Genomic DNA, 19,977 nt, shown 5'->3' with positions numbered 1-19,977 from the left:
TAGAACAGACCTGTACAGTATTTCCATTTATTATTATTATTATATTTAGGTTTGGAAAATAGGTTAAATATGACTAGTGGAAGCAGAGTTAGCTTTATATATATAGCAAGGTTTGTTTTCACTAAACCATTTGTCTTGGGGTGACTTTATGATGTGTATCCTGTATCACCTGCTCTATGCCCAGACATGCATCCTGTGCCTTTCTGTGCCTTTAAAACTGGGTCCGAGAGAAAGAAAAAGCCAGGTGAATATAACTGTGTGTTTCCTTCATTGCCCCTTCCATATCCCTGTGTTTAAATTATGAAAAATTGCAGTTCTGTAGATTCATGTTCTGAAGTATATTTTATCATCCTTCCATAGTCATTTATTTTTCCAAGAGTAATCCTGTTTTTGAAGTTTCATTTAAAATGTACCTTCAACTTCTTCATTGTCTTATCCAGTGAGGAAAGAATTTTTAAATTTTTAAAATTGTCTTGGTTTAAAAGACAGGTGTCTGCCAAGGAAGGCAGGAGTCTCCCTTGAAATGAAAAAAAAAAATGCAACCCCCTTCCCTCCGAATTATTATAATTTTGAAATTAAGGGGCTTTCAGGCAAAGATATGAGGAATAGGAATAACAGTTTTTTACTATTTTATATATATACGTGTATAACCAGTCAAACAAACAGCAATAACTATGGCAGTAACAGCAAACAGAGCCGCAAACCCAGTGCTACCCTCTCTCGGCTGTCGGGCCCTTTCCCCTCGGGTGCAGTTCCGCTCGCAGCCGGCAGGGGCGCTGGCGGCTCCCGGTGAGCAGGGCAGGTGCGATGGTTCCCCCGCGGCTGCAGGGGGCGCTCCGGAGCGAGCTCGGGGAGCACGCGGCACTGGGATCCCGGGAGGAGATGGAACAAAGGCTTCACAAACCGCTGGGCAGCCGATCCCGGGTGGCAGACGAGATGTATCAAACTCCGGAGCTGCGGTGGGAACCCCTGGAGGTCTCGGTAGGCAGGATGTGCGAGGCTGCAGAGTAGCGAAGGCTCTAAGCAACAGCGGGGGCAGGGCGGCCGCAGCACGGCTCCCAGCGAGGCAGGGAAGGTAGGCTTGGGAATCCCGGGGTTTCTCCAGTGGAAGGAAGGCAGCCGAAAAAGCAGAAGCCTACCATGCTGATGAATTCCTTCCTGCTGAATTCCTTCCAGCCTCTCTCTCCCTCCAAACTCTGAGAACTAGCAGCCCACAAGTCCAGGTGAAAGAGAGTGGCCAGATGGACCCCTACTCCTGTGGCCAGGTCTTTTGTTTTTCTTAAGCACCCAGTAATTTGTCCCCCTGGCAACATGTATGAGGAAAATTCTTTAAGAGAAAAAGAAAACTGAAGGAGAACTCATAAAACCCCAACAAAAATCCATACCCTATCTAGAACTTGAGTACTGTTCTGTTAAAGTCTTCCTTGCACAGTATTGAAACTGGTTTTGTTTTTAAACGTCATTCATGTCAGGTTCAGCAGAAGTAATCTAAAACATAACCTGGTTTTGCTTTTTCTGTGTGTGAGATACTGAGGGGTTTCTTTTGTGATTAAGCATACCACTCTGCAGTAGTCTTGTAACAACTGTGAAATCTGGTGATTAGATATTGTGGAAAACAAAATATGTTGTCCCAGGTGACCTGTTACAGCAGCAAACATCAGGGACGATGGTGGGAACAAATAGGTCAAGAACTGTTTTAGTGGATTGCACCATGAGGGCAGCTGCTTTTGGGAACTAAAATAAAGAATGATTAATGTAGCTCTTAGTATCAGTGACCAAGTCTGTGTGAGGAGAATGGTGAGAAGAAAATTTGGCTGCAAAATTGCCATTTTAAAGCTTAAAGTTTTGTATGCATGTGCAACCAAAAAATGCAAATAGGATCCTATTACTTATTAGTTAAAAATCAAGTCCTATTTGAAGGACTGAATTACAGTTTTAGAGTCTATGGCCTTGCAAATTCTCTTGGGTTTAGGGAAAATTATGATATATAACAACTGTACAGATCTTATTTCTCTGTTTTATAAAGTGTAATAGATTTGTGTAGCTCTTTGTTTTCATTGCTCCAGATTTGTAGAACAGGGTCAAAACACAGCATGAAGGCTGAATAATTATGATTTCTCTGTATGATTTTTATTTAAGGCCTTGTGCAACCTGGTGTAATGGAAGGGGGGGTCCCTGTCCATGGCAGGGGTCTGGGGGGTTGGGACTAGATGATCTTTAAAGACCATTCCAACCCTAAACATTCTCTGATTCTGTGACCTCTCTTTAGCTTGTGTAGATGTGTTTTTCTTTGCTATTCATACTCTGGTAATCTTGCAGTAGTTGATGGACAGTTCCACAAAATTTAGAAGTTACCTATAAATGAATGTATTATCTTCCTTTTTTAACTTTTAAATAGTAATTTTCCTTCTTTCTGTCTGTCTTTTTTTGTTTGGTTGGTTTTTTTTTTCCTTCTTCCCCTTTGTGAGAAGGATAAGATTAGGGTTTTGGGGAACGACTAAATATTTTATCCTCTTGTCCTCTGGCTTCAGCATCTCTTTAAATGAGCTCCTTATCCTTATGCTTCCCACGAATAGCAGTCTGGCATTGCAGCATCAGCTGCAATAATTGGAAGGAACATTATTTACAACTGGACATCAAAAAATTACTTAAGAGTTACTTAAACTCTTCTTAAATAGAATGTCCAGGACCTTTGTAACTTCTGCTATGGCTCTGAACATTGAGAAACAGTATTGCTCCACAGGAGTTGTTTTTGTTAGTTGGTTGGTTGGTTTGTTTTGGTTTTCTTTTTCTCATTCATTTGAATCCTTTATTTTCATTATGATGTTGGCTTAATCAGTGCTTTTAGGGTTTTTGTGAGCATAGAAACTCATTGTTTCTCTTCATGATCCTTCTGTATCAAATTTTTCAACCATGTTGAAGGTAATGGCTGTCTCCATTTTACCAGTACGGACAGTGACACTTGGAGCCACTTAGTATTGGTCATTCCTGTAAGGAGAAAACCCTAATTCTTTTATGATTTGAAAGATTGAGTTGCAGCTGTCTCTTTCCTGTAATTGTTAATGTGGATATGGTTGCAAAGACTCCTATGGAGCTCTCTGTAGCCACTGAAAATAAAAAGAATAAAAGAAGTTTTCAGGAATGCCTTGCTACAGAGGGTTTCTGTGGTTGATTGGGCTTTTTGGTGTTGCAGGATTTGGGTTTGGATTTGTTTGCTTGGTTTGGAGTTTTTTTCAGTTAGGAGCTGTCAGTCTGCAGTTCCTTGGTGCCCATTCATGCTAACTTGGAAAAAGCAGTTTTTCTCAACAGCAGGTGATCCTAAGTATTTTCTAAAACACTTGTTATGCCACTAATATCTAGTGTGGAAGAAGCAAAGATAGGTACTTTTAAAATTCTTTTGCTAAAGTTGATTTCATACACTGGTGAGTTTGGTGTTGAGGATAATTAGCTGCTTCATCAGCAATTAAGACTTAGTAAAGATGTAAGAGATTTTGTAAAGACTATCCAGTCTTAATGCCTTAATAGGCTTTTCCTGACCTTCACATTTATTTTACTGATTCAAGTCTACTGGATCAGTGATGAATGGGAAGATGTTGTCAGCAGGTCTTTGCAACTTCTGTTGCTAAGTGGACTGTGTAAATCTCTACCAGGAGAAAAAATATTTCTCAATATCCTTATTGACAGTCAAGTCCCATCTGGTTGTATCAAGTGGTTTTTGTTATAATCTACATTCTTCTTGATAGTCCCAGGAAACTTTGGGAGAAGCATTCCTGGTCTGGTAGGATCTTCACAGTTGAGACAAGGATGTTTTCAATTCCACCTGCAGTGAACTGCTGGGTCACTGTGTGATGTTTTCACATTGTAAATATGAATACTAATGTAGGGAATTTAGGGAATGTAAAAAGAGAAATCTGGATCAAGACAGAAAATTCCATGACAGCAGTATATGTCCTAAAATAAAGAGAGACTGGAGTATAAACACATTATCTAGACTGTTGCAAGCAATACAAAGTCAGGTAATCCCTTAGTTTTCTTTGTTTTCATTATGACAGCACATTTCTATACATTGTGGAATTGGAATTAATAACAGAAAACATAATTTGATTTGAACTCTGGTAATTTGAGTGTTTACAGTCAAGAGACCAGAAAAAAAAACAAGTAGAAAAAAAGGCAGCAAAACTTACGTAGAAATTTGGGATCACTTTGGCAAAGAGCAAACCAAGAGTATGAGTGGGACCAAAACTTACATCTGCATGCAACTTCCTGAATCACTCATTTTTGTCAATTGAGCACAGCATTTTTAGAATTTCTACTATTCATCTATCAATTCGCTATCTTTTCATGTCTTGAATTTAGTCTTCTTTTGTGCTGTGCATATCACACTAAACCTGAAAAGGGCTGTGAAATTGCCTTTGTAGGCTCCTGCTTTTTGGACTGTGACATAGCAGAATATTTTTAAGGGCTTTGTCAACATCTGTAAAATGAGTGTACTTTAATATTAAAAACAGTAAGGAATGCAGCTGCAGGTGCTGGTGCAGTGTGGATATATAGATAAAATACCCATTATCTTTGAGGTTTGTGAGAGGAGCAATATTATAATGCTTCCTCTTAGAGCTTCAGTCCCAGGGCAAAGGCAGTGTCTAACTACTGAGCTGCTCTTTTGAAAGTACAGATTCCAGCTGAGTTTATTGCTCCCCTCTCACAATAGGTTAAGTCCAAGAAGTAGAGTTAATATAGGAAGAGTTGAAAACAATCTACCAAGAACAGCAGTGAAAATAACAAAGTAACAATAGAGTTAGTTTCATCATTTTTAGAAATGGATTTAGGAACACTAACATGACTGAAAGCTAATCCTAACTGCTAATCTAGATGATTCTATGAAGTGTTATTTAAGCTTTACATTATTCTATGAAAATACAGACATGTTGAGAGAGTTGTGACGACGAGTGCATCAATGTAGATAATGAGTCTGTGAACATGTTTTAAAACAGTAGTAACCTTGCTCACTCAAATGTCTAAACTTTGGAATCCTGCCAAACCCCTGATGACTTGCAGCAAGACATTATATTGTGCATCCAAATTGTGTGATTTTTATATTTATTCAAATTGTCTGGATGCAGCCTGTCTGAAATATTACAAAGTTATTAGAAGAGGAGGATCATATTCAAATTTTTTCCAGTTTTATTGCTGCTGGGCTTTCTAAAATTAATGTTCTTTCTACAAAATTTGGTTAAGAATGATCTTTTGGTGAGTCTGAGCTACAAGCAGGTCCTGCCTTTCCCCCTTACAGGGTGGACTCTCCTGGAGGGAATCGGCTGTTAGATGGACTGTGAGGGACAGAGGGTTTTGGGATACCTGGTGAGCTAATGGCCTTCCTTCCCACTCTTCACAAGTCTGGGCAAGATTGATGTTTGTGGGCCATTGTCATGGTAATGTTTTGCTGCTTCTTTTTTACAAACAATAATTACGTGTATTTTAAAGGTTCCAAGTAGGGTAAAAGAAAATGGGAAGACAGTCTGTCTTTTTATGCTTATGTTTTGGAATTACGCATTCCACAAACACACAGGAAAAGCCCTTGGTATTCCTTTGGCCCGAGGCAGGTTTCTGCCAGTCCCTCAGGCATAAGGACGTGGTGCAGCACCAAGCACTTGGTGCACAAACAAGTTGCCAGTTCTTGCTTTCCACTGCTCTGCTGTTTTCCTTGGCTTTCTCCAGTACTTCATAGTAAGTGGTAAATAAAGCCATTGGAGTGACTGTGGTGTGAAACAGAAATAAAGCTGGCTGTGTGCCTCTAGCTCCGGGCGCGGCGGGGCCAGGGTGCCCGCGGGCTCTTACCTGGGGCCAGGCTCTGCCTCCGGGCGCTGAACGTGCTTCCCTGCAGAGCAGCCGCGCGGCCTTCATCGAAGACAAAATCTGCTGTCTTACACGGCAGCTGAACTGCATTTTCCTGGGCAGATCGAGTCCCTATCAGAAGGTGCTTCGATTCCATAAATGTTACACACGTGGAGATTACAAATAAATTGCAATTAATTTTGTCTTAGTAAAAGCTCGGGAGAATAGCTGTTAAAGGAACAGGGGATGAATCAATTACTCTGAACAATTTTCAATTTATTATTTAATTTTGCATAGTTGCCCATTTCTGTTTAAAGCAAGGAGCAGTTGGGGGGAAAAAACAGCATTCATTTTAGCGAACAGGCAGGAGGGACGGAACGGATATTTTCATGGGTTTCATTCCAATAAAACCATGCTTGAGGGGTTTTTTTATTATTTTGATGAAATATAAGTACATTTTCAGAATTTTGAACTTTATCAGCAAAGCAGTGTTTTGCTAGGAATCTGTTGCCAGGAGAAAAGATGACTTATTTTGTCCTCATTGACTGTTTTTATTCAGAAAGCAGGTGGCAGCTATCAATTCTGATGCCATCTACAGCTCCAATTATTTTACAAACCCCAGGAGCTAATTACAGCCCTCAGGCTCTGGCAGTCAGCTGATTTCGTCATGCAGCTCTTTTGGCCCTTGCGTACCTCTGAATAATTGTCTATTTATGGAAAATAAATTAATAGCTGCTATTTCTACTTGCAAAAGAGGACCTGTGAGTGTGTAGGTTGAGCAAGTGGGTCGTAAAGAGAGGGAGATAGATTTAGAGAGAAAGATGCAAAGGGATCAGTACAAGGGGTGGAGGGGAAAGATGATGTCAGGATGCTACAGGGAAAAGTTAAATGAAGAAAAGTTAAAATGAAAGGGAGTAAGGAAGCAGGGTCCTAGAAAACTGAACAGGAGAAAAGCATGACACCAAATAGCAAGATATAGTGTGACAGGAAGAAAGAAGCAAGCAAAATTGTGGGAAATGATGCTTTAATTATTTTATTAGGTATAAATCTATGAAGATAAAAAAGATTCATTGAAAAAAAAGTGAAGTCTGAATCCCTAGTAGTCCATTATCTAGTTGAAGATATTCCTGTGCATTGCGGGGTGCTTGGGCTAGATGACCTTTAAAGTTAGTCCTTCCAACTCAAACTATTCTGTGCTTTTTATTGCATGTACATCTCTGAAAATGCTGTCAACCTAAATGGTGCTTGCTTTCTTGGGTCGCTTAATGGGATGAAGGGATAGATGATGTCTTCATTTGTGTTGATCATATGATTCATAGATAAATAAAAATGTTCATTTTAATATAAAATACTGCAGTAAATCTCCAAGGGTAATTATGCGTTCTCTGTTTGAAAAATTCTGCAAGTGTTTTGCAAATGATGTTTTTGATACAGTGGAAGTACAGAGGGTTTTGAAGTGATGGGTATCAGCAAACTCTGCCTGCAGGTTGTACAGACAAATTTCTGACATTATAAAGACTGTTGCTACTTTAGTGTCATTGATGTGTAGTCAGAAGTGTGTTGGCTTGAGGATTGTTTTTGTCCAAAAGTTACCTGCAAAATAACCATATGAAGGCAGAAGGAATAATAAACCTTTTAAAGCTGAAAAGCTGAAGTGATCCTGCCGTGGGCCAGAATTGGTAGCAATTTTAAGTTAAATTTCAAATATGTTGTGCACAGAACTTAACTGTGAGAGAGAGGAATAAAAGCTAAAAGTGTATCAGTTAAAAGTATATCAGTCCTTGTTAAGAAGAATTGTTTAGGAAATCACCACTTCCGGCATAAACTGGAGAGGCAAGTGAAGTGAGCATGGAACCTTAGCAACATAACGGCATATGAAACAGGATTTTTTAAAAAACACCTGTAATTAAGTACGTGGAGCACCAAACCAACTGAGATCTGGTCAAAGCTTTCCAAACAGCCTTTCTTGGAAACATTTTTCTGTATACATGCATACATGCACTGCCTCCTATTGAAATCTTATTTCTCTTCAAATCCTTTTTTTGAAAGTAAATAAATACTTAATAAAAATGTGCTTGTTAGGGGTACCAGCTTATTTGGAATGACATGACAGACTTCTCAGAATCTTGTAAAATACGTGATGGCAATTTAATGTGAAATAGTTCATATCACTGGATATAATACTCAGCAATCTGTCTTCTTCACCTTTCAGATCAGCTGTTTCACGTGTTGGCCATGCACATGCGCCTCTACAGTATAGACTCTGCATACAATCCCTGGAGAAAACTAACCCAGCCGTTGCAGGATAAAAATTCAGAGCAAGTATTTTAATTTACCCGATATCAGTTTTACCTTGTGAAAGAAACATCCTTACAGAGGGACTTTGGGTAACTGTCTGTCTTAATTTAAATTCTCTGTGAGATATGCTGATGGACTTAACATCTAAAAATTGTATGTATGAATTTGTGAAACTTATGTTTTCCACTTTCTTTTACATAAAAATCTGATAAATACCAGTTTTGAGCTAAAGTTTAAATACACCTCTTGCTGGCTTAAGCACATGCAAATTGAATAGTACTTGGTAAGTGGATAGGGCACTGCTGTTCCTGCTGTGGATGCTCAACAAAATTTACATTGAGATAAGTTGATAAATACTTTATTGGAAGTTGAGTAATGATTAATAGCTGTGAATAGGCCTAATATATGTGAGAAATAATTATATTTTAAGCTAAAAATTTTCATCAAGCTTATTTTTTTAAGCAAGTTACTTACCTGAGTTTGCTTCTAAAACATTAGCCTTACATACACAGTTGTACAAGGACTGACAATATAATAAATTGAACCATGTACTTCGCTCCACAAGGATTCATCTCCTTACTTAAGACCCATCACTTTTCAGATTCTACCTTGATGACAAGAAAGGTTTCTTGCCTAAAACCAGATTATGATTTTTCCTCATAAGAGGAAAACAGTAGATTTTTTTTCTCTTAGCACCTTAAGCATCTTCTTCATTCTAAGCTCTACACTTTGTAGCTTGCAATTACATCAAAAGACTGTCCTTTTAGTGCCTATCCAGCTCTGTGTTTGTCAGTGTTTCTAGGAGCCTGAGGTAGAAAGCATCATTCAATTTCAAAAACTGATCTAGAATAGTGATGCCACAATGCTAACTGCAAATGGGGGAAAACTATTAAAACAATAGTTCTCATTTCTAGTTTAAGATTTTATTGTTTGTCCTCTTGGAACCAGGCTGCTTTTGGCAATGAACATGAGATTATTGGAGTAATTAAACTATATTAACAGATTAGTTTAGAAACCATTAGCAGAACAAAGCATCAAGCATTTTATAACCAGAAAACCTATGCTGTTCAGCATGCATTCAAACTGCTTTGGGGGTCTCTTTTCATGTGATTCTGATTGAGATCTGACCTAGACTAAGCAGTGGGACAAGGTTAATAAATTTGGTGTATGGTTGGCTGAGTTTATATGAGGCAAAATTAAGATCATTTGACCAGAATGGCTGTGGGACAGATCATGCACTTCTTGTTTTGGCTTTTGAAGAGCTTGCTGGCTTTGGAAGCAGCTGTTAGCAGAGGGGTCTTCCAGACCTGATGGAATTCACCATGCATTGGTCATGTCAAGGCTCAAGTGCAGCAAGTTAGATTTCATTAGGCAATATTTTGAATCACTTAGAAATGAATGGTGCTGTAGGACTGTTAATGCCTTGCTTTGCAGAAAGGGTTGCATGCTGAGAATGCATTTTAGCAGTTCTCGTGTTTTCTGGACTGGTTTTCAATATTTCTTTGTAGACTTGATGATATTGTTTTGGCACAGAGTCCTAAATGGTTTGTAGGAAGCTACAACTGAGATAGCATCCATTTTGCCATGAAATAATTTACTGTTGAGATGCCCAGATGCTTTCGAGCTGGAGTATTTTTGCTCACTCCTTGGAATGTTTTTCCTCTACCTTAGTCTGCAGTCACCAGGAGGCTACAAGAGGGGGCAATTTGAGGACATGTTTTTCATGTATAAGTTATAGCATAAAATGAGTATCTGTAATTATATTGCAGAAATTTGAAGTGGTAGTTTCACTTGAAAATGGCATTCATAGGATTGGTGGGTATGATCTGATTGCACACTTCTTAGAGTCACACAGCCTTTTGAGAAATACAGAATAGCAAATTTTTTCAGGTACAGGGAGGAGTGCTCAGAGCAATTAGAAGGTGACACACTGCTGAAAACTGAAGAAGCTTAAGAGGATGGTGGAGAAATAAGCACTGCAGATTTTAGATGTGAACGGCATTCTGCCACTTTGAAGTTAAGCAAGTCATCTAAATCAGCAGCCTGACCTGCACATGAGACTTCAAGCAAAGACTTGTAGAGAAAAAAATGTCAGTGAGAGGAAAAGATCTATATTGTCTGACTGTATTACTGTGATTCCAAACAATTTAACTTTAGGGAAGTCACAGAAGCAAAATAACTTCAAACCAATATGCCATCTTTTTCTATTTAATCTTCACTTTAAATTATTATTTGAGTTGAAAGCAGTTTTCCAGAGAAGCTAGTTTAATTTAAAAGGATGATTTTGAAAATGGAAAGAAAAAAATCCCCCACACATGGAAAAATCTGTGGAATGCAAGTGCCATTACATTATCTTCTCACCCTCATTTAATTATAGCTATTTTCTTTAAATATACATAAATATTTACAAGTAAAACTATCCAGATGTAGAACCCACAATTTTATCTTCGTTTTCTACAATTCAGCTGTCATTCTTCATAAATAATGCCTTAGATTTACTATGTCTGGGAGCACTGATCAAAGTAATTTGTAAAGAGTCTCACACAATTGCTTCACTATACTTCCCAAAACCACTGGTTTTGTCGTGTCTTCTACAATTGTATTTAGTTCTCCTTGTAGCTGAAAATGGCTACTGAAAGGAAAGATAGGAAGAAGCTCATGCAGCCGCAGCAAGGTAAAGTAGAAATAAGGAAATCCTGAGCAAGAAGATACCCTATCAGAAAGGGTTTAAATAATATGAGCTGTTTGGAAGATGAGAGGGAAAAAGAAAAAACTTAAGTTTGATGAACTGTGAATGGTTTAGTGGATTATTTCTCCTGTGCAGTTTATGTTGCAAAATTCAATGTATGCTTGGTCCCACAGGCTGTACTTAAGCAAATTCATCTAGGGACAGCTCTGGTTTCAATGGTGATCAAATAAACAATTATTGTGGTGCAAAGGGGGAATAAAAGCTTCTGGCAGGGGGCAGGCAAGGAGCAGCTGGAGGCAATAATTACTGAACCCAGATGTGAATTTAATGGACTAGTCCAAATAGCCACAGGAACAACAAACATGAAATGAAAGGATATACATTTTTTAAAAATTTAAATCTCTATGAAGGCTGAAATTTTTGTGTCTGTTTTGACAGACAGAATAAGTCAGCGAAGAATGAATTGGTAAAACATTAAGGATCTTTGCAGTAGAAGCACTCAGGGGAGGAACTGCATGATAAACTGAAATGCTGGGTTATTTTTACTACCATGTTTTGCTGATATTTCATTCTAAGCTAGATCGCTTCAGAGATTGTTTATAGTGTCATAGTGGGGCAACAAACTGCAACTCAGGGATAGGATTGAGCAACTGTGCATAGGTTGTGACTCTTAAGTCACATCTGCATCACAGAAACTGTTGTGAAATGGGGAAAAAACACACAGTTTTTATGAAGATACTCTGAGACAGAGAGAGTAGGATGGTGAGATAGTGGGGTTTAGTTAAGGTTTATGCAAGAGGTTGGTCTATACATACACGTGGTGCAACTTACGTGATCTATTCCATACAACAAAATCCTGCCTGAAACAGATGTCTCTCGGGATATATGGTATAGTACATAGGTTTTGACAGTAGTGGCAGCTTTGGGAGTATTTGTTCGTGGCTGTTTCTTCCTTTCCCTGCACTACAGCTCACCATCTTCTTTGGCTGTGCTGATGTAACTTGGGCAGGCTGCATGAGCAAAGTCAAGCAATGAATCCATGTTTTAAAAAGGTTAAATTGAATGGGTTTTGGAATGGGTGACAAGGGACCACTGGGGGCACTGTGGTAGAGGAGTGTTAGTACTGTCAGTGAATGTATAATGAGCAACTGACCTGCTGTAAAATCTGCTGTGACACAGTGAAGAGCAAATACGAAATTGTGATTATGTCCTAAAGTCCAGCCAGAATAAATAGTAGAATTCTGCTTTCTTTCGGTGAACATGAAGCTGTGTATTAGTTTGACCTTTCTGACGTCTGGGATTTGTGGGCTTTACTTCTTATCCTCCAAATTCTGAAGAAAATAAAAGTTTGCCTTAGCAGATGAAGCCTTTGTTCAGGTGTACCTATATCCCTGTGTCCCAAATTTTCTGTGTCTGACAGTTTAAAGAGGTGTGAGGCTCAAAACTTACTTTACTTATTGAATTTCTACCTTTATAATTAGTTGGAGTTAGCATCAAGCAAAAACTTCTAAGTGTCTCTGGTTGAGAGAAGAGGGAATGGGGAGCATAAATACAAGGAACCACCATAAGCAAAATGCCGCTTATTTCAGAGTACAATGCATGACATCTCTCAGGAGGAGGATGTAGAATACAGAGGCAGAGTTTTTCAGCTGTCAGGTGACAGGCAGCCCCAGTGCAGCACAGAGAAAGGTGCAGCCCAGTTACCTTGGGCTGGAGGAGAGGTCAGTTCCATAGAGAAAGCTTGAGCTTAGCATTTTTCATTTTAGGACGTGTTCGTATTGCACTGTGTAGTTTATTTTCAACACCACCTCCCTTTTAAAAATTGATACAGCATACAACTGTTACACATTTGAATTATTTTGTGTTACCTTGGTCCCATTTGCAGTTGTACTTTCTTTTTTTTATTAAGTGCTTCTGTGGCACAAGTTTTTGTAGTCAGATTTAGCAAGCTTTCATGTATGCATTGGGGATTAACAGAATGGACAATTTCCATAAAACACATCTCTAAACACATTTTGTAAATTCAGTTTCATTGTCATAATGAAGAAGTTGCTGAGGCTCTTAACAAATGACAAAGCAGTTTTTAAGTGCTTCATGTGCTGCAGCACTTGATGTAAGCAAAAGCAGCTTATCTAAAACCCTGACATTTAATGTAGCTTTGCTTCTCAATTCTTAAGAACTGAATAAATTAGAAAAGTAATTCAGTTGGTCCTGCATGTGCAAATGAGTTCATTTATGTGTGATGTTGCCTGTCAATCATCATATATATATAAATATCATATATTTAGTAGTTTTGACAGAACTGGTATTTGACCTAATTGTTACATGACTATTAAACAACATTGATACCTCTGTCGGAGGTGTTCAGCTAAATCTGACCAGAGGGAGTAAGTTTTTTTTAATGTTATTCCAAATGAAATTTTTCCCAAATTTATATATAAATTAAGAATTAAAGATGAGAAGTAATTTAAGGGTTGCCATGGTTTTAAAGTCATTACACAATGAGAGTTATTTTAAAATTCAGTGTCATCGATTATAAAGTAGAACTACCTGTAGGTAAAAGTAGAATTTGAGACGTAGTGAAATGAGTATCTTCATGGCCTGTATAATTTTGAAAATGAAGCTTGGTAGTGTGATAAAAATTATTGCTGCCTTTGTCTTCTTTAGAATTTAATATACTGATTTTTACAATATTTGGGTTTTGTTTAGGAGGCTCACATATATAAATACATGTATTTATATTTATTTTTATATATATTACAGTTCTTTCAAACAATAATTTTATTAGATGATTGATTATATCAAAAGGGTTATAGATGGTGTTTATTCTGTAGCTGTCTGGGTTCATTAATTCAAAAGGACCAGTTAGACCATGTTTTCTCTCACTTCATTTTACAAGACTTATGTGATCATAAGTGTTCTTTTAATCCTCCTTTTGTATGACTGCTTCTGTGTGTTAAAATTCATGTCACAGATGACTTCTGGCAGTGCCTTCTGTAGAGAGATGCCTGAGTTTTCAGGAAATCAGTAGCTATGTAGTCTCCTTCCAAAAGCAAGATCATGTTTATTGGCCTCAGAGATGATAAACTGGTTGAATCCCCAAAGCTGTTAGAGGACACTAAAGATCCTGTGCCTGCATTCACATCCCATCACGTGGGCAACCTCTTCCTATACACAGTCTGCAAGGGCCCAGTTTGTTCCTTTGCAACACAGGTGTCCATTCATAGAGAACTCTGTTTTGCATGGGAGATTCAGGGTCAGTGACACCAGGACTTCACAGTGTGGCTCCTGCAGCACAGATCAGCAGCACCACCACTGCTTGCCAAGGCTAGTAAGAACCCACACAGCTCTTTGCATCTGCATGTGTTGCAGAAGGGGAAGACTGACAGGGGAGGGTGTGTGTTGCATTTTAGCTCAGGCTCCTGCCTGAGATCTCCATCACGCTCCATATCAGTTAAAAGAGGGAAGAATGATTTTTCACCATTTGATTTTTTTGCTATTTGACTCAACTGTTGAACCTGAAGAATACTCTTGGTTGGAATTTCGTTGAATATTGCTACACAAAGCTAGAAACAACCTCCTATCTGCAAGCATTTTCTGCTTTTAAGTACAGGACTACAAGATGATGTTATGTCAGTAAATCTGGATAGTTGAAAAGTTTGCTCTATCTTTGTGCTCGTTTGCTGTCCTTCTAGACATCCAGGGGGTTAATAAAGACTGTGTGTAAGATTGCATAATCCCACCTGTCACGGCTGCTTGAGCCTTCATTTCTTTACATGAAGGAAAGTAGTAGCTTTTCTAAGGTCTCTGTTTTCCAATGGGAGCATTCCCTGTAACATTAAATGTAATTTGAGGATTTGTTACTGTTACAGTGTGGATATATGTGTACTTGTGAAATGCGTGCTTTGGAAACCAGTTCAGTCATTTGAATATTCCTTGACTCTCTACATAAATACAGTGAGTTCAGGCAGTTTTGAATGTATTAAAACACTACAACAGAATCAGGTACCCAAATGGTAATTTCCTCATGAATTATTACATGAGTAACATTAAATATTTTAATTGAGATCAGTTTTAAAATTGAGATCAATTAGCAAATTCTCAGGTAGTAGGCTTCTGTAAGCTTGATGTCAAATGTAATCCTATTTAAAATAAATACAAATTAAAATATGGAAATGAGTTTATATTATCAGAAGTGATTTTCTTTTGGTTTTATTTCCAGGCTGGTAAGTGAAGAACTGCCAGAAGTTCCTGTGCTTTACAGAGATGTCTCATCCCTTTTGCTTATCCAGATTTTAACCATGCCGCAGCCATTGCACAGAGGTATGTTACAAGAATACGTATATTTAAGTGATTATGTAGATGAGGCTGCTTTCATGATGATTCACAGGAAGGTCAATCATAGCTGATCTACTGTGTATTCTAAAATAATGTTTCTGCCTTATCTACAAAAGGTGGCATTGAACAGAAATTTTTGTTCTGAGTTGACAGGTTTATCTGTGTTCCCTGTCTTTTTACCTTATCAGTCAGCTATTCATTAAAGATACAAGAGCTGAGCAGAAACTCTTTAAGTATTTCTACTGAAAGAGAAGTGTCTTTTGTTTGACCTTCATCTTTTGCTTAGAGGGACAGTTCAATACTGCAAGTTGAACTGAGTGCCTAAGGGTGAAAAATTTGTAAGATTGTAATTTAATTTGAATTTCAGAGTTTAAGTTGCAGCAATCTTATGTAAGAGTTCATCTATGAAGATAATAATTGCTGTAATGCAGCAACTTCAATAGAGACAGCATGTAGTATAATTATGAATAAATATTAAAGAGATATTTAAAAATGAAATCTTTCATTACTAAAATCAAAACTGTCTTAAAACCTAAATTTCTTTTTCTGTGTAAAAGAAACAGCTGAACCTGGTTCATCTTGCTAATAGATAATGTGTGTTCCAGAATAGGGGTTCAGACCCTCTGGTCTCTGGCTTGATTATTTATAAATGTACCTTTATTTGAAAACGAGGACAAACAAAGCAAGTATCACTTTACTATTTCACTGACAATGAACAGAATCTCTCCCATGGGATCTGTGTGGCAGTTTTGATATCTGCTGAGTTTTGGTAGTTTTTGAAAAGGTAAATTCAGGAACTGCTCTGTTCTTGATGCATACACCTTAGTAAAAACTGTCTTCCCTTAAGAGGTGTTCAGTCCTTACAACTGAATGTTCAAATTCAGCTGAAGTGATGCTCTGTGTATCCATTAACATTGTGGGTTTGTTTTTTCAATTCAATATAATTAAAATAATAGAATCACTTAGGTAGGAAAAGACTTTTAAGATCATCAAGCCCAATTGTTAAGTACATGCTTATGGATTAAGTGTATATAAAAGATTATTAGAATAGGAAAATATTAAAAGAATAAAATATTTTTGCATAGGAAGGTTATTGTCAAAAATGTACTTTTTTTTTTTTTTAAACTACAGTTTAACATGAATTAATTCTGCTGGAAGGACTCAATCAAACCAGTATAAAATCAGTAAATAAAAGTTTAATGAGACTAACATCTGAAATTCAGGGAAGGAAGTGTTGAAGCCAGAGTACAAACCAGTGATGTCTTTGTAGTCAATATCCAATCATTGAATACCACGATTTAAGAAAGTATATTTTATCCTAGAAAAGACAACATTCAATTAATAGTAAGGCATTCTGTGGAGAATTCTGTGAAATGCCTCATATCAGCAGCATGTTTTGTCCTTGCTCTTAGGTTTATTGTATGTTGCAGTTGAAAGGGAAATGGCAAGTGGCAGAAAGAAAATAAATGTAAGCACTTCAAATCTATGAAGCATTAAATGGGAAATAAATTGCCATTTATCTTCCTAATTTTTGTTTCATCAAAATGGCAGAATGAAAAGAAAGTCTTTCATAATTCTTTGTTTGGAGGTGTAGAATGGTGTTCACAAAAATAAGTCATAACAAGTTTGTTTAGAACTTTTACAATGGGTGTGTAGGTCACAGAGTTAAATTCAATATTACTAATTCTTTGTAGAGGGCTGAGGTATAACTAAGGTAAAATGGCTTGTGAAGTATCTCATGGTAAGCACAAGATCAGTGATAGGGGTGAACAAAATCTCTGACCCTACAGCTTCCTGAATTGTCTATGCTGCTTTGCCATTGTCATGGGGTGCAGGAGCTGTGGACTTGGATGCACAGTGGGATACATGCAGGAGGTTGATGCCTGTGTGTGTTGACAGATATTTCCAGTATATTCCTTTAATAGTAGACTTAAGTAAGTTGCATTGTGTCCTTCATCAAATATGACATCTTTTTCAACTTCGTACTTAAAATCCTTTTTGTTTACAACATGTTTTTTTTTAAAATAGAGTGCTCTGTAAGGAGGACTCAAAATCTCATCTCTTGCCCTTCAAATGGGAATTGTATTAACTTCCCTATTAACTGTTAATTTTGAATTCAGACTGGGAATTGCATTAACTACCCTATTAACTGTTGGATGGGTGTTGGTATCTTTTTCAATCTGACATCGATTAAAGCAATAAAAATGTCATTACTGTTCAGCCTCTTCATTCAGAGGAGAAAATTGATCTGAACCTATCAGAAAGAAAGAAGACTGCTACAGAAAAAACCTTGTGGTGGAGGTCAGAGCATTTACAAGCATTAACCAATTTACGGAGAAGGGAATGAGGCTGAAAAGTGTACCTCTGTGTAGTGTAGCAAGCAAAATAAACATTGCATTTAAGATACTAAAACCATTTGTGAAACTTTTTTCTTTTGAGTTTCAAACTAGGACAGAGCATTTATAGACTTCAAACGTTCAGCATTTTGTTTGAAATGTTTGAAACTGTACAGGGCTAAATACATAAAAATCCACATAGGAGGTTCTGGTTCAATTCTGTGGCAGTTGTTGTGCAGAGGATGGAGTGTTCATGGTGTTGTGAATAGGGACTCCATACAAAACAAAGATTTTGCTTCCAGCTCCTTTCTTGCAGAAATAGCAAATGATGGTGTATGTACAGAAATTGAGAGAGTGGCTTGGTGGTTATCAAAACTAAAATCTGTCTTTGTAAATGGAATTCAGTACTCCCCCCCCCCCCCCGCATCCTTTCTGCAACACAGTTTTTGGATACTGGAGTAATTTAGTTGAAATGGACATTCTTCCTTGTTACCATCAATTGTAAAAAGTTTTATTTTCCCAACACCTGACTTGGGAACCTGGTGTACAGATTTCTACAAGTACAAAGTGTAGCTTTTAGTGATTTCAGTTTCTGCATTGCACTGCATGTGAAAAATATCATACTGATACAGAGTATTTAAAAACCAGGGTCTGTGTGAACGGGAGTGAGCCTGAGGCTAGGAGGTGCATAGAAGTGGTGGTCAGTGGGCCAGCAGTGGCCTGGCGCTGCGCGTGGTGCCACATGCCGGGAGGGCCGAGCAGCGCTTGCCAGGAGGCTCTTGTTACACGGCCTGGAGCTGCTGTGACATGGTCTGCAGGGCTGCTGGGAGACAGCTGCCATTTAGGAGTGCTGGGTGTGTTCCAACTTGAAAGCTCCTTTTGGGAGTTGAGACCATACTCTATGGACTCTGGGAAAGGGTTTCTTCTGTGGTGTGTAAAACCTAAATTCAGCGCCTTTTCCTGTAATACTGGTTAGACTCAGTTGCTGAAGAGTCTGACCTGGATGTTCTGACAGATTCTTTTTCTATAAAGTTTTAATGACGTGCAACAGAAGTACAGCAAGCAGCTTTCAGACGAACACTAACACTTCTCTTTAATGATTGGATAAGGATCTTGACTAAATATAGTATGGATGTAAACTGCTTGAATAGTATTCAGTTTCAATGTGGAAGTTCAAATATTTATCTGTATCCTGGAACTTTAATATACCTTTCATGGATTATCTGAAGTTCAGTGCTCTCTCCTGTTGTTCTGAAGTTGTTTTTTCAAAGAAGGGTTCAAGCTTTAGATCAAGAAGAATATTTTTCAAAGGTTATTTATACAAAGATCTCCTTCTAAATTTAGTAAAAAAGGCCCGATGTCCTTAATTTTGCATCTGGTTCTCTTTGTGGATTCCTTCTGTCATCATTGCATGCCAGGGTATATCATCTAACTTGATACTGAAATTAAAAGATGTGTATTGTTGGTAATATGCTCATCTATCTGCACATTTTTTGCACTAATGTTAAAATTAGAGTTGTAGAAGTGTTCCCTATTTAAATTTAATTTTTAAGGGTGTTGGTTGATGCATATAATGGGATGAGATGCTTTGAAATTACTTGATTCCAAAAAGTTTTAAAAATAGGAACATAAGAGCATTTCTCAAAGTTATTCAAAAATAAGTACAGAAGTTCTGGATTAGCCTGTTTTGATTAGATTGGCCTAGCCATAGTAATAATACTTTCAGACTGTCAGACTATCAGATTAGGGACAGGAGTCCTAAATGCATTTTAGTGCAGAACTTTGCTCAGTGGTTTACTTCTCATATGGCCATACTTGCAAGCTATAGAATTATTAAATTGAAAAGATGATGTAGCAAAAGCACAGCCTGCCCCAGGGGGCAGCAGGAAAGCAGCACAGAGCCCCCACATGCATGCTGTGGAAAGTCAAAATTGCTCTTCCAGTAGACAAGAATGTAATAGCTCTAGCATTACAGATACCTACAGCTGTCAAATATTTGGCATTTTAAGAGATAACGTAGCAATGAAATGATAATTGATGCAGTGACTGATGTTTTCAGTATGTCTCCCATGGGATGTTTCTATGACTATAAAAAGGCTTGGTGCTCATTACACAGCATGCTGACTCTGAGCTGCTTCTGAGATATTTTCCTAAGGGAAAAAAAAAAGATAAAGTTTGTGCAGAATTCAGAACTTCTTAAGGGTGACCCAGATGTGGGAGTGTGCAGTTTTTGTCCAATTCTGGATTCTCCAAAAATGTAATTCATAGTCATTTGTGAGTCACATACATGTAAGTAAATACAAGAACATTCATTTAGTTGTAAAAACATAATATGGACTTACTTCTGGTGAATTGAACAATTAGAATTAAGGGGGGGGAATGGGGACAAGGAGTAACTGTATTTAGCAAAACCCAGAATTTTTAAAATGTGACAAAGACACCCAGTGTTGAGCACTGCAATTCCCTGAGCAGAACTACAAGATG

At 37.8% G+C, this 19,977-nt stretch overlaps 1 protein-coding gene across 4 annotated transcripts in view; it reads left to right on the top strand.

Moving 5' to 3' along the window:
* Positions 1 to 19,977, top strand: part of UBR3 (ubiquitin protein ligase E3 component n-recognin 3) — a 109,334-nt gene that overhangs the window by 77,189 nt on the left and 12,168 nt on the right. For all 4 annotated transcript variants that reach the window (XM_048308933.1, XM_048308932.1, XM_048308931.1 and 1 more), the window contains 2 exons: positions 8,045 to 8,150; positions 15,042 to 15,142. In XM_048308933.1, coding sequence (XP_048164890.1) covers positions 8,045 to 8,150; positions 15,042 to 15,142 — 207 coding nt within the window. The remainder of the gene's footprint in view (positions 1 to 8,044; positions 8,151 to 15,041; positions 15,143 to 19,977) is intronic.

The sequence above is a fragment of the Corvus hawaiiensis genome, chromosome 7 (genome assembly GCF_020740725.1).
Source record: "Corvus hawaiiensis isolate bCorHaw1 chromosome 7, bCorHaw1.pri.cur, whole genome shotgun sequence".
Taxonomy (NCBI): domain Eukaryota; kingdom Metazoa; phylum Chordata; class Aves; order Passeriformes; family Corvidae; genus Corvus; species Corvus hawaiiensis.
The sequence above is the reverse complement of the archived record's forward strand: the minus strand, read 5'-3'. Positions and strand labels throughout refer to the sequence as shown.